Raw genomic sequence first — 15460 nt, forward strand, 5'->3', positions numbered from 1 at the left:
CATAATTGGAATTCCCGCTTAAACGATGCTCTAGAGAGCATGGGGTTCAGAAAGAGCGCAGCAGATGCGTGTCTGTCAGAGCTGGCTCCAGGTCCCAGCTCACAGAGGACCAACGCTAGCCGGCAGTAATGTACAAAAGTCTTTATTGAAGTACAGTTTCCATTTTCAAGCCGCAGCGCCCCAGCTCTACGTCTAGGGGTTAGATCGGCGAAGCTCCATCTGAGTCTCCGCCCCCTGTACACCAGTTTAAGATTCTAGCCTTACTCCACCTCTTCCGTCTCTCCTTTCTCCTCTGGGTCCTGCTACCCCCCGGGGTCCCTTCCTTCCTGGATTCTTCTGACGCTGACGTTGACCCCCCTGACTCCTCCCCCTCTTTTCGGCGGGCTTTGGGACCTGGCTCCCTATCCGGGCTGCCAACTGCGCCGCCCTCCTGTACATTTGAACTTGGCGCGCGCGCCCAGCCTTCAACCTTCCTCTCGACCGTTTCCTCGCTCCCCGATGGAGGCGTGGCCAATCCTGACTCATGTCCTCCCACTGGCAGTGCGCCGCCTGATCCCGATGCCTGGGACTCCTCCCCCCTACTGCACTCTGGTGTGGACGCTGGTCCTGATTTCCAACTGCTGCTCTCTGAGTCCCCTCTGGCCCCTTCTTCCTGGGGTGTCCCCCTCGGCACCCCCCTTGCTCTGACCATGGGAGCCCCTTTCTGTGAATCTTCCGATTCGCTGGAAAGACTCAGAGACCTCGGACCGCTGTCATCGCTAACATTTCCTTCGGACTCCTCCCCCTCGCTCTCTATTTCCTCCCTTTCCTGTGCCTCTGCTCCTGAACCCCTGACATCCATCCCCCCCTCGAAGCCCCCCCTTCCCCCCTCCCCTCCTTCAGGTGTGGGTACTGGGTGCTCCGTCGTTGTGGGGGTGAGTGCCGGATACAGTTCGTCCCCCGTGGCGTGCATCCAGCCGGATAAGTCCGGCTCGTCCTCCGTGCTCTCGCCGACCTCAATTTCCTCTGCTTCCATCTCTTTGCCGCCGTGCTCGAACCCAAGGTCCTCCCCCAACACGTCCATGTCCGTCTCTCCCCCGGTCTCCTCCGGGGACGTTGCCTGCCAAGGACCCCCCAGCCACTTCCTGCGCCACTGCTCCTCTGGTCGATTGTCCCACCAATAGGAACGGTCTGAGGCAGACCCCGAGGGTGATCCCTCCGGGGAACGTGTTTCTAGTGCCGGTTCCTCGTCCGAGGTGAACCCCTGGAATGTGCTAGCTGAAAATGTGGGTGTGAAAAGCCAGTCGTCGAAATACTCGGCTGGCATGGGCCTGTGTGGGAAAAGGGCATGAAACTCGTCCTTGAGAAGAGGTTCGTCCAAGGCATAGTCTGGCACCCAACTGTTGGCGCTGGCCGGGGTACCTTCTCTGGCGAGAAGATATTCTACTCCCTCTTCCCCCCATCTCGAGTCTAAAATCTCTGTGACTTCGTTGACGGGTTCCCGCCTTGGCGACCCCCCCCTTGTGGGCGTTTCCCTGAACGGGTCTGGTGCCGTGCCTGGCTCCTGAAATCTATGAGGTGCTTTGTAGGGCGTGAGCACTGATCTATGGAAAACTGGGTGCATTCTGGATCCCTCCGGCAGTGTCAACCGGAAGGCCACTGGATTGACCTGTGCCTCGACTTGGTAGGGTCCTAGCTGCTTATGCCCTAGCTTCTTCTTCGCTAACGATCTGGCCGGCACTGCCTGGGCTGCTAACCAAACCCAGTCTCCCACCTGTATGTCTTCCCCAACCCTTCTGTGCTTGTCAGCCTGCAGTTTGTATGCGTGCTTTGCTAGTTCTAACTGCCTCCGAAGCTGTTCGTGAACCTCCTGCAACTCTGATGCTAAGGCTTCCGCTGCCTGTGGCTCCCCCTCCCCCGCTCTCGCTAATCCCGGGAAGGTTCTGGGATGCCTCCCGTTGTTGGCGAAGAACGGTGTCACCCCCGTGGACACGTGCTTCGTGTTGTTGTAGGCGAACTCAGCGAGCGGCAGGTAGTCCACCCACGTTGCCGGCTGCTGATTTGCGTAGCATCGCAGGTACTGCTGCATGATGGCGTTGACTCGCTCCGCTTGTCCGTTCGTCTGCGGGTGTCTCGCCGACGCTAGGTTGATCTTGACGTTCAGGAAACCCATCAGCTTCTGCCAGAAGTTCGAGATGAACTGTCGCCCCCGGTTGGACAGGATAGACCGTGGCAGACCGTGAACCCTGAACACGTGGTCTATGAACAGTTTGGCGGTCTGTTCCGCCGTGGCCACCTTCGCGCACGGAATGAAGTGGGCCATTTTGGTGAACATGTCCACCACCACTAGCACTGCCGTCTTGCCCCTCGAGCTGGGTAGATCCGTGACAAAGTCCAGGGCCACCCTCTCCCACGGTTCGAGCGGTGTCTGCAGCGGTTCGAGCAGTCCCGCCGGCGGTTTGTGCACTGACTTGGCCCTTTGGCAGGTGTCGCACCTCGAGACGTAATCCGCGACTTCCCCCCGCATCTTGGGCCACCAAAAATCTCTGGCTACTAATTCTACCGTCTTCTCTTTGCCAAAGTGCCCGGCGGTGGGTGCGTCGTGCAACTGCTGCAGTACTTTCGCGCGGAGGTCGTCTCCCGGTACGTAGAGGGCCCCTCTGCGGATGAGCAATCCGTCGCGTATCTGGAACTCGTCGTCCTCCGCCGTGCCCCTTTGCACCTCCTCCATCTTGGCTTGTGCGAAGGGGTCCTCCTGCAGTGCTCGACGTACAGCATCCAGGTCCACGGTTGCTGAAGCGCACGCCCACGCTTTCGGTGCGAAAATGTGCTTGGCCGCTGCTGGTGCCGCCTCCTCGAGGTATTGCGGCTTTCTGGACAGTGCATCCGCCATGATGTTGTTGTCGTCGCCTGGGATGTACTCTATCCTGAAGTCGAAATCCGCAAAGAATTCCGCCCATCGTATGTGCCTCTGGTTCAGGAACCTTGCCGTGCGCCAGTACTCCAGGTTTTTATGGTCCGTGCGGACCTGCACTGTGTGTTTGGCTCCAATGAGGAAGTGCCGCCACGCCTTGAATGCTGCATGAATGGCCAGCAACTCCCTGTCCCAGATGGTGTAGTTCTGCTCTGACTTGCTGAGCTTCCTGGAGTAGAAGGCACACGGTCTCCAGTCCCCATGCGGGTCTTGCTGCAACAGTACTGCTCCCACGGCTCTGTCTGAGGCGTCCGTTTCAACCCTCATCGGTCTGCTGGGATTCACATGCAGTAGCTGCTCTTCGGACGAGAAGAGACGCTTGAGTTTCTGAAAGGACTGCTCCGCTTGCTCCGTCCAGATGAACTTCTTCTTCTTGGAGCTGAGCGTGTCGGTAATGGCCGCCGTCTGCATCGCGAACCCCTTGATGAACTTGCGGTAAAAGTTGGCGAAACCGACAAACCGCTGGACCTCCTTCCGATTGCGCGGGCTCTTCCAGTCCAACACTGAGCGAACCTTGGCGCTGTCCATGGCGAGCCCCTTGTCCGACAACTTGTAGCCCAGGAAATCTACCTCCTTCATGTCGAACTGGCACTTCTCCAGCTTGGCGTACAGCCTGTGCTCCTGCAGTCTCTGCAGAACTTCCTTGACGTCTCCCTCGTGGGTCTCCTCTGATTCTGAAAATATCAGGATGTCGTCCAGGAAGCAGACGCATTTCTTGTAGAGGAGACCCGCCAATACGTGATGCATGAAGGCTTGAAAACAGTGGGAGCCATTTTGTAATCCAAAGGGCATAACTCTGTATTCATAGGTGCCCAGGGGCGTGAACATGGCAGTCTTCCATTCGTCGCCCTCCCGTATGCGAATCAGGTTGTACGCCCCTCGCAGATCCAACTTTGTGAAAACGCGTCCTTTCCTCACCGTTGCGAGCAGGTCATCTATCTTGGGCATGGGAAAGGCTGTGGGCTTGGTTTTCGAGTTCAAAATTCTATAGTCCACCACAAGCCTTTTTTGGGGCGTGTCCTTCTTCTTCACAAAGAATACAGGACTGCCCCCCACTGCCTTCGACTCCTGGATGAAACCGCGCTTCAAGTTGAGGTCTATGAACTCCCTGAGTTCCTGCAGCTCGTCTTCAGACATGGAATACAGTTTCCCGGTTGGCAGCGTCGCCCCTGGCAGGAGTTCAATCTTGCAGTCATAGGACCTGTGGGGAGGCAGCTTGTCCGCTTCCTTCTCGCAGAAAACCTCCAAAAACGCTGCGTACTTGAGTGGCACTGCTTGCAGCGTGCCTAATTGTAGCTGCGGGTCATCCTCTTCCCCTTCCGGGCTAGGCAGAATGCAATGTTCCGCACAGTATGAGGAGCTGAAGGTCAGTTGTCGCTGGTACCACGCCAATGCTGGGCTGTGCCTGTGCAGCCAACTCATGCCTAATACTATAGGCGTGTCCGACAGTTGGGTGACATTGAAGCTGATGACTTCTCGGTGATTCCCAATTTGCATCACCATCGGAGGCGTTTGCTGCACCACCTGCCCCCCCAGCAATTCCCTGCCATCCACCGTGACAACCTTCAGAGGCAGCGTGGCTGGCAGGAGTGCTATGTTGTGCTCTTGAATGAAATCCAGTCCTATGAAGTCTGCGTTACTACCAGAGTCAATGGTAATCGGCACTTCCATAGTGAGTCCATTGGGTAGTTGGAGCGATGCTGTGAGCTGCACCACTGGTTTGGGCGGGAGGGGGTCTGTGGGCTGCAAAATCTCTGGGGACGGCTTCATTGACTTGTCTGGCTGGGCCCCAGTGCCTCTTCCTCCAGCCAGACTCTGTCGTTTCCCTGCTGTGGTTCTCTCTGCTGAGTTGCGTCTGTTACTGTTGCTGAGGCTGCAGTGTGCTTGTGGAGCCTCTGGGGACACTCTTTCGCCATGTGCTGAGCACTGTCGCAGATGTAGCACTTCCTGTTCCCTCTAGGAGGCTTCGCTTTGACTGCTCCCGGTGTTAGGGCTCTGGTTGCTGACTGAGCCCTGGCGCCTCCAATCTCCATCGGTTCCACTCCCCCTCCCTGCTGAGGTGTGGATTGCGCACGCGCTGCATCCTTCGGAAAGAGGGGAGGTGCTCTCACTGGCGTACGTCCCCAACGTCCTTCTTCTCTGTTCCATGGACGTTCTTCCAGACGCACCCCAATTTGCAGCGCCCGCCGGACAACCTCCTGAGTGCTCTTTGGTCTCTCCCCCCTTGCCATCTCATCTTTCACATTTGCATTCAAGCCTTCCCAAAAAAGGTCTCTGGCTGGGGCAGAATCCTTCTCCCATCCCAGCGCATGGACTAATGCAAAAAAGCGGGAATGGTACTGCCTTACACTGGCTCTGCCTTGTTTGAGCCCATGTATGTCTTTTCTGGCGATATCAATGTCTATATTTGATAAAAAACACGAATCCATCGCTTTAATGAATGCATCCGCATTTTGGAGCGCCGGATCCTTATCTCTCCACAGATTGCGCAGCCACGCTTTAGCTTCCCCATGCAAATGGGACAAGATAAACCCCACCTTCTCTTGCTCATCTCTAAAGTCTTTATCCAGCAGTTCCAGCGCAAACAGCACGTCTGCTCGGAAGTTAGGGTACTGCTGCAAATTCCCATCGAAATGAGATACCAGGCTGCCTCCTCTTTTCCCCAGCCCAATCCCCTCTGATTTGGGTCCCGGTTGCCCCTGCTTAGCAAGCACTTCCAACCTGGCTTGGAGATCCCTGCAGGCGGCAGCCGCTTCCTCTTCCCTTTTCCTGGATGCGAGTACCTCCGCGTTGAGTTGTGTCACTGCATCTTGCAGGGCTGCTAGTTGCTGTTCTGTAGTCATCTTGCCTGACTTTTGTGAGCTCGCGAAGCACCAATCTTCTTCCCTCGCTGCGTCCACTCACGTTACGAGGTTTTTGGTGCAAAACTTTTTGGAGATGGAGCTTACTGTCAGAGCTGGCTCCAGGTCCCAGCTCACAGAGGACCAACGCTAGCCGGCAGTAATGTACAAAAGTCTTTATTGAAGTACAGTTTCCATTTTCAAGCCGCAGCGCCCCAGCTCTACGTCTAGGGGTTAGATCGGCGAAGCTCCATCTGAGTCTCCGCCCCCTGTACACCAGTTTAAGATTCTAGCCTTACTCCACCTCTTCCGTCTCTCCTTTCTCCTCTGGGTCCTGCTACCCCCCGGGGTCCCTTCCTTCCTGGATTCTTCTGACGCTGACGTTGACCCCCCTGACTCCTCCCCCTCTTTTCGGCGGGCTTTGGGACCTGGCTCCCTATCCGGGCTGCCAACTGCGCCGCCCTCCTGTACATTTGAACTTGGCGCGCGCGCCCAGCCTTCAACCTTCCTCTCGACCGTTTCCTCGCTCCCCGATGGAGGCGTGGCCAATCCTGACTCATGTCCTCCCACTGGCAGTGCGCCGCCTGATCCCGATGCCTGGGACTCCTCCCCCCTACTGCACTCTGGTGTGGACGCTGGTCCTGATTTCCAACTGCTGCTCTCTGAGTCCCCTCTGGCCCCTTCTTCCTGGGGTGTCCCCCTCGGCACCCCCCTTGCTCTGACCATGGGAGCCCCTTTCTGTGAATCTTCCGATTCGCTGGAAAGACTCAGAGACCTCGGACCGCTGTCATCGCTAACATTTCCTTCGGACTCCTCCCCCTCGCTCTCTATTTCCTCCCTTTCCTGTGCCTCTGCTCCTGAACCCCTGACAGTGTCTTTATCTAAAAGGCTCGGGATGTGAACAAGAAGCAGTTTTGATATTTGTTGACGATTTATTATATAGTGGAAAGGACGATAAACTTGCACAACAATTTGCCACAAAGCTTGGAGAAAAGTTTCAGATAAAATCGCTAGGCACTGTATGTGTTTATCTAGGAGTTAAAATTCAGCAAGATGAAAATGGGAACTATTGGCTCAGCCAAGAAGCTAAGATCCAGCAGTTGCTGGAAGGTTTAAAATGGATGACTGTGCTGGTGTTAAAACCCCAATGGAGTTAAGTTACACAAAGGATGCTCAAGCCGAGCAACAGGCAGAGTTCAGTAATCCCGGGGTTTACCAGTCAGCGATAGGCAGTCTACTCCACATTGCACAGTGGACTCGGCCCGATATAACATATGCTGTCAACATGCTGCGTAGACAAGCTGAAAAACCATCAATGCATGCTTGGCAAGGAGTAAAAAGAGTTTTAAGGTATCTCCAAACTACCAAAAGGTTTCGCTTAAAACTATCAGCAGAGGGCAGCACACAACTTGAAAGTTGGGCCGACAGCAGTTGGGCAGATGCTGGACCAGATAGAAAATCAGTGTCAGGAATGGCGATAAAATTTGGAAATGCACTAATTGGTTGGAGATCAAGAAAGCAATCACTTATAGCTTTAAGTTCAACTGAATCTGAGTTCAGTGCATTATCAGATGTATGTAGAGAACTGGAATTTTATACGCAACTGGTACAAGAATTGTTTGGAGAATGTTCCCTACCTATCAGAGTGTGGGAAGACAATCAACCTTGTATTAAACTAGCTAAATCAGGTCAATTCAAGGCACACACAAAACACTTTGATATCCGTTATCAAAATGTATGCCAAAGTGTAAAACAAGGTTTAATTGAACTAAAGTATTGTCCAAGCAAAGAAAATCTCGCAGACGGTTTTACAAAAGCTTTGAGTCCGCAATCTCATAAATATTTCTGTTCAGGTTTAAATTTGAATTAAGGTTGGTACAGCTCAGTGTTACGAGCGAGAGGGGGTGTTGGTACTAAAGGGTTAAGAGGTAACAAGTCGCTCTAATCACTGAGCAGCTGGAAGTCATTAAGCATCCAGGAATGTGAGTTAGTTTGTATAAATAAGTCAGTTCACCCGTGTGTTTTCTCTCTCCCCCGTGTTTGCTGATATGAGTTAAGTTTAGAGTAAAGTTTTCTTTCTGCCGGAGATAAAAGCATGTGTGCTTTATCGCCAGGGTTTTTCTTTTGTAAATAAAGGTTTTTTTCTGAGTTCCAAAGTGCTTGCTCCAGGATTCTTCATTGAAAGGTACTGACTCTCCTGCCTTCTTCAACCGCTGCACGAAATTCTCTGCTGAGATAAGATTTATGGCGTTGGAAGCGCACTGGACGTTTACTTAACATTAAACTAATTAAAGTTTAATGGACACTACAACTAATCCAGAATGCGGCAGATAGACGGGTGACTGGGGGTGGCCGCCGAGACCACATAACACTGGTCATGAAAGACCTACACTGGCTCCCAGTACGTTTCCGAGCACAATTCAAAGTGCTGGTGTTGACCTTTAAAGCCCTAAACGGCCTCGGCCCAGTATACCTGAAGGAGCGTTTCCACCCCCATTGTTCTGCCCGGACGCTGAGGTCCAGCACCGAGGGCCTTCTGGCGGTTCCCTCATTGCGAGAAGCAAAGCTACAGGGAACCAGGCAGAGGGCCTTCTCGGTAGTGGCGTCCGCCCTGTGGAATGCCCTCCTATCAGATGTCAAAGCGATAAACAACTACCTGACATTCAGAAGACACCTGAAGGCAGTTCAGGGAAGTTTTTGATGTGTGACATTTTCGTGTATTTTTGGTCTCTGTGGAAGCCGCCCAGAGTGGCTGGGGAAACCCAGCCAGATGTGCGGGGTACAAATAATAAATTATTATTATTATTATTAAACAGACCCTCTTTGCATAGCCGGGCTTCTGCATACTGCACCCATTCCCGGCGTAGTGCTAGCTGTATCACAAAGCCTTTGAGAGCTTCGGTACCCTCATCGCGGTTTAAAGGGCTTCCATTACTTTAGCATTAGCCATGTCTGTGTCTTTAAAGCAGGCTGCGGTTCGAAAAGCACACTGCATGAGGCTTTTGCTTCTCCTGCCGCAGCCGGTCAGTGCTTTTGTCTAGAACTTCAATCTCCACCCTTATTGCCAATTAATTAGGGACTGGCAGGCTTCCCGGGGCAAGAGCACATACCTCTCATCAATCTTCTTGACACGCAGAGAAGATAAGCTGCAATCCATCTTCTGGAGCCCATGACCAAAAATCTTTGAGCCTCCGCTACGACTGAGCTGAAAAAGCTCATCCTCCAGTCGAGTCCTCCGGAATCTCCTCCAACGGTGATTAACGACCTGAGCCTTTGATGAGGCTCCAGGCACGTTCCCATTACGCAGAGTATCCAAGCAGCAGAAGGACAAGAAATATATGTGCTACATCGCTACATTTTATTTCTAACTACGCAGACAGAAATGAATATACATCGTATCTCTGTGAAAGGCAGAGAGCAACTGGTACAAAGAAACAGGAAACCAATAATATCAACATCCGTCTCCCGTGAGACTTCCAACAGTCTGGAATGTAAACAGAGTCTTGTGACACTAAGCACTGCACAGTGGCATAACAGAAACCTAACACTATATACTACGGATTTATTAAACATAAATCAAGACAAAGAAACATGCCATCTCTCCTTGCCGTGTCTTCTGAGAGAGAGGCAAAAGCAAAAGCCAAAAGCAACACAATGGAAGTTCCGCTTATTCCAGCAAACAGTGCTGGAATGTAAACAGACATGTGATATGCAACAGTTCCATGTCTGAACCAAAAGATGGAATGGAATCTCTCAACACTTCTAATGTTAGTACCAAATCATCTCCAAATAATGGTTGAATACTGCCTTCAGATTGTTGCGATGATTGACATAAGGTAGCATTCTGGCTGCCACTCTTTTGAACTTCTATATTAATGATTTGCTGCCATGTTTAGCCAGCGCAAACTTTCACTCTCCAGTAATTAGGAACAGAAAGATCTTAATCTTGATGTATGCAGATGATTTAGTGCTCTTCATACTGTTAAAGGAAATTACCAAAGACGCTAGCCAAGAATATATGAGCAAAACAGCAGCCAGTAGGCTTGATCTTTATTCCAAAAACTGCTGCGACAGGACTTCGACCCACCACATGGGAGAAACAGGAAGAAGCCTTGAACAAAAGGATGCTCCAACTTTTATCAATTTCCCATAAACACCCTTAGGGAAACATCACACAAACATCACGGATACATCATACACATCACAGAAAAGTTTGCCCCCAACCTCTCTTGCCCATCACCATATACCCATCAAATGATACAGTAGGGATATTTACAAGTTCCTGGTGCTCTCAGCCAAGCAAGTGCACTCCTTTGTCTTGACTGGGAGTGCTATCTAGTCTTGAATAGTCCACTATTATCTGTTGATGACTACTCGTCTAGAACCCATTGGCCAGGATGCCAGGGATTATTTCTTGAGCAAGAGGTTCCTGCGTATACTTCAAGGATTATGGCTGTCCCCCCTTTGGTAGTCCTTGGTTCCCTGAGTAAAATGAAGTTCGGACGGTGTTGATCCGATATAAGGTTGATTTTATACAAATATTTGTAGGTTTCTGCAGTTTGGAGAAGTGAGTGCTTTAAGAAGTCCTACCCTTGAACTCAGGGAAACAATTAGAAGTTGATACAATGTAGCTAATGGAGGTTTCGATTGACTGCAACATTTCCGTGTACCGAAATATTGTTCCAATAAAGAGATGCTGAAAGACAGCCTGCAGTACCAGTGTGTTCTGCCTCAGAGGGTGGTGTTAGTAATGCTGGTAGGTTGCCTTTTGACTGGTCATTTGAATGCACTGGGTTTTTGAAACCTCGTCTACCCAGCTTTCAGATGGACCCTGTAATCTTCCCTTTCTGAAATGTAGTTTCCAGGCTGCCCTTATTTATGGGGGCCCTTTTTGATACAGAATAAAATATACATCTGAAATAGTGTATGTATTGTGTGGTGCTTTGTGAGTCTGTTAAGGCACTGGGGTGGGCAGAACCCCCACCCCAACCTTGGTCTAAATTCCTGCAACACTATTGTGCCTCAAAAATTTCTTCTGAGGTGTTCAGTACATACTGTAAGCAGGAAAGCCTATTTATACATATATATGGGGAAGGAAGGTATACAGAATCTGAACCTACTTCATAGAATTGGCAGTGTTCTCTTTTTCACCGGATAAGAAAAAGGCTTGGGGAATTAGTCTTCAGGAAAACGTGTCTTGTACTGGGACTTGGTTTGATATGAAGGAGAGTGACCTATTCAGCATGTGTTCCTACCTAGTGAAATTCAGTTTAACTTAATGATACCCAAGGATTCAGGATTCAGACATCCTCTGTAATTGTTCACTTAAATGCACTGGAATGGGTTCTAAAAGACACTGCCAACAGGGGAAAGCACTGGGCAAGCTGCCTTCTGTGGAAGTGAAAAATTTTGTAGTGGTTAAAGTGCTGGACTAGGACCTAGGAGACCGCAGTTCAAATCCCCAGTTAGCCATGAAGCCAGTTGGGTGACCTTGAGCCACGCAATGTGTCTCAGCCAAACCTATTTTATAGGGTTGTTGTGAAGATAAAATGGAGAGAGGGAGAAGTGTATGCCATCTTGCTACTTGGAGAAAAGGTGGGATATGAATGTAATAAAGTGATACCTCGGGTTAAGAACTTAATTCGTTCTGGAGGACTTAATTAAGAACTTAATTCGTTCTTAACCTGAAACTGTTCTTCACCCGAAGCACCACTTTATCTAATGGGGTCTCCTGCTGCTGCACGATTTCTGTTCTCATCCTGAAGCAATGTTCTTAACCCGAGGTAATATTTCTGGGTTAGTGGAGTCTGTAACCTGAAGCGTATGTAACCTGAAGCGTATGTAACCCGAGGTACCACTGTAAATAATAGATGAGATGGAAATACTTCTGGTCGATGGTTTTGCTCACAGCTTACCCGTGTGAGGAGTGTCGTGCATTCTTTCATCCTCACCCCCAATGTTTTGAAGAAAAGCTGCTATTTGCCTTGCAGATTTTTTTAAAAAATTAGACTATCACAAAGTAAGTGTGGAATAATGTTACTTTGTAGGCTGGATGGAAGGAGAACCATGCCACTTTCATGAATGAACTGAAAAATCTACAAGCGGCAGGATTAACCACCCTTGGACAGGCTCTTCGATCATCATTTGATTTGCTAAACCTCAACAGATTAGTGTCTGGAATAGACAACTATGGACAGGTAATGGATGATAGCATTTAATGCCTTCACTTCATCATCTGAAAAATCGTTACATCTCTTTTGTAAAGAGGATGTGAGAATTTGCTGACATGATTAGTCAGTCAGTCAGTTTTATTGCACATAGCCAAAGGCTGCCGCAATGTACACAGAATCATTCAACAATTAAAAGAAAATATACTGAATTGATACAAAAAACTTAAAACATTTATATTATCAAGACATTACCTACTCTAAACAGAGCTATAAAAGTACCTTAATATACAAATTAAGACATTAAACATTAAAATTTATAAGCTAAAATTATCAAATGGCCACTAATATATTAAAAATAATGTTAATTAATACAGTGTGCAATTATATACGGAATTTGGTGATAAAGTTAGAATATAGCTTGATGGAGATAGTGTCAAATAAATTCATCTCCTTTATAGTTGGTGGCTACCTTGGCTATATAATTTGCTCTGATTTTCCTGGTGGCAATTGCAAAGAGTGCTACACGCCAGGTCACATACTTATCTATGTCTGTGAGGAGAAATAAAATCATGTCAGAGGGGTTCTGGCCAGGGGAGCTTGTCATAGGTGCTAAAAATTGTTCTCTTGCTTCATTATATAAGGGGCAGCGCGAGATATAATGCATAAGGTCCTCTACTTCAGGGCATCTCCTAATGCAAACACATTCGTTTGTTGGTCTGCCTCTGTGTCTCCCATCTCTATAAGCAGAGTTTATTGTATTTAATCGTAACTCTGTAAAAGCTTTCCCAAGTTGTGCAAAAGTCAATTTATTAAAATAAGATGTATGTTCATTGGCCTCTCTAAGTTTAAAATATAATGGGGCGCATGTAGATGTGTGCATAGAGTTTAGGTCGTTTTTAGTTGCCACTGCCCTTATGGTTTATTTAAAGATAATTTTCTGGGAATATAAGGGAAGTTCTTTGATCTCGGTCACTGAGAGGTCACATTTGCCCATCAGCTGGGCAGCGTGATGTACCCAGTTTTTAAGGGGTAATCTGTTCGAGAGCTCAATCAGGCATTTTTTGGGTAGCCTAGTGTTGTCCATCTGTTGAACTGTAAACCAGTAACAGAGAATTCTTTTATCTATTTGGCTCTCTATGCTCAACATGAGAGTTTCCAACCTGACCATGGCAGATTGCATATCTTTGGGTAAACCTAAAAGAACTCTTAAAAAATATTTCTGTGAGGGTTCCAAACCAGAGACATTTGAGGTACCCCAAACCTCTTCACCATATAAAATCTGGGCCGTTGTTTTTGCTTTATACACAGATAGAGCTGGGTTGACCAGATTTCTGTTGGAAAACAAGCCTTCTTCGGGAGAGTGTGGACCCTCTCCCAGGCTCCCAGCTTGTTTACCAGTGACCTCCCAGGCTGCAATCCCAGCAAGTCCAGGATAGGTCTCAATAGGCGACATCTCCCAGCGTGGGAAAATGCACACCCCTCCCTCCTTGCTTCCCAGCAGGCAAAGGAGATAGCCAGAAATCTACTTTACATCGCTTTATTTCTGACTCTGCAGCACTACAGGAAACATGTCCGATCACTTCAGACTCCATCCAGCAAGTGGCAGAGACTTCCTGTACATACGCAAGAGGAAGGTTTCATATTACACTCCGAGCAAATTCCGGTGAATTGCCCTGTGAACTGACTGTAACACTGTTTCCCACAGACAGCCCCATCATGTGATGTTTTCAAGCTGGCTGTTTGCAGCTGCGTTGCTCTCATATCGTAACAATTTCCACCTTTACAAGCAGCGAATTTCAAAATAGCTTTTGCTGATTTAAAGGCTTGCAAATTTAATATTGGATAGCTGTATATTCCAAGATGCCGTTTCTGAATAAACCAATCCCAGATATTTAAACGTATTTACTTGGTTTATGATGTGTTCATCCAGGTGCCAAACATGCTTTTTAGGGTGCTTCCCAAATACAATGACCTGCATCTTATCACAGTTTATAGATAAAGCATTCCTTGTGCAATATGAACTTAATTTTGCAAGCAGCCGTCTCAGGCCTACCTGGGTTCTAGATACAAGTGCTAGGTCACCAGCATACATTAAGACTGAGAGTTTTTGGTCGAGAATTGTGACAGGGGCAAACTGTAGGCCCTCCAGTTCTTTAACCATGTCATTAATATAAAAATTAAACAGGAAGGGTGCCAAAATGCATCCCTGTTTGACTCCAGTAATGGTCTTAATTCTAGTGGTGAGAGGGCCAGCCAGATCCACCTTTACTTGTATCGATGTGTCAGTATATAATGTTTTGATGAGAAATAATGGATGGAGGTTTAAAACAAACCAAATAGGCTGCTTGAGTAACACATTCGGTTTTTTTATGTGCAAACAAACATAACACACAGACATACATTATATAACAAATAAAAATGAAAAAAGAAAAAGGAAAAACAGAAAAGAAATAACAATATTAACAAAAAGAACCATAACAGAAATAAAAACGTACCTAAAAATACTCTATATGGACAGTATATTTTAACCAAATTTCAGATCCATTTTCTTTTATGACTTCCTTCATCCTCGATGCGGGTCTGTTATTGTGAGGGATGTGTTTGCTGCCAAGCTAGTTTGGAGATAACATTCCAGGCACCGAGCCACTTCTGTCTGGTAGATTTATTACTGCAAATTACAAGCCAACTCCGGAGCTCCAAACAACGCGTCCGTGTTGCTTAGTCAGTTGACGCTTCTGAATTTTCGTGATGTTTCTTTCTAGACCAGCATACCCAGCGAGGCAGGGAACGCCTCTTACTTCCCCTCTTCTGAAAATAGCTAGTTCCTGGAACAGACTGGCCACTCCCTAATTCAGTCTCTGATTCAGAGGACTGGCTGGAAAAGGGCTGTTTAGGCTCTCGGTAAGTGCTTCAATGCCCCCCACTTATCTGGCTGCCTCCCTTTCCCTGACATCCACCCCCTCCTCAAAGGCCCCCTCCCCTCCGGGAGCCTCGACTGCCTCCATTTCTTCTCCATCCGGGGTGGCGGGTGGAAAACCTGTAAAACTACCCTCCTCCTCATCCGTCACATCAAAAACCTCCCTCAAGTCCCCCATTCCTCGTGTTCCCCAATATACTACTACTACTTCTTCTCCTTCTTCCTCCTCCTCCTCCGATGGTGGGAAACCCTCGAACTCCTCTTCATCATCTGTTGTCTTGAACACCTCTTGCAACGACCTACCCCGGGGTTTGGGCTTGTCAGGGAAAAAATTGTGAAACTCCTCCACTAGGTCCTCTTCTGTGACACAGCTTTCCGGAACCCAGGTGTTCTCTGAGCTTGGGGCCCCTTCCCACGCCACCAGGTACTGTAACTGCCCCCCATGCCAGTGAGAATCCAGTATTTCCGTCACCTCGTTGCACTGCTCCCGTTCTTCCATTTCAGGTGGTGGGGGTTCCCCACCCCCACCACCCTGCCTCCTACCCCCCTCCCTGTAAGGGGAGAACAGTGACCGGTGAAA

General features: G+C 48.9%; 1 protein-coding gene across 7 annotated transcripts in view; it reads left to right on the forward strand.

The window, feature by feature from the left end:
• The window catches only part of LOC308467731 (integrator complex subunit 6-like), a 144081-nt gene that overhangs the window by 39417 nt on the left and 89204 nt on the right, over positions 1–15460 (forward strand). For 5 of the 7 annotated variants that reach the window (XR_013981272.1, XR_013981273.1, XM_080989420.1 and 2 more), the window contains one exon: positions 11841–11990. The exons of 1 other annotated variant lie outside the window; for it this stretch is intronic. Coding sequence is in view for 4 of the 6 variants with exons in the window: in XM_080989420.1 (XP_080845546.1) it covers positions 11841–11990 (150 nt within the window). In the remaining 2 variants the exon portion in view is untranslated. Of the gene's footprint in view, positions 1–11840; positions 11991–13518; positions 13730–15460 lie in introns of those variants that run through there. One more of the 7 variants, XM_080989423.1, reaches the window with a different exon arrangement.

The sequence above is a fragment of the Podarcis pityusensis genome, assembly GCF_964106645.2.
Source record: "Podarcis pityusensis genome assembly, chromosome: W".
NCBI lineage: Eukaryota > Metazoa > Chordata > Lepidosauria > Squamata > Lacertidae > Podarcis > Podarcis pityusensis.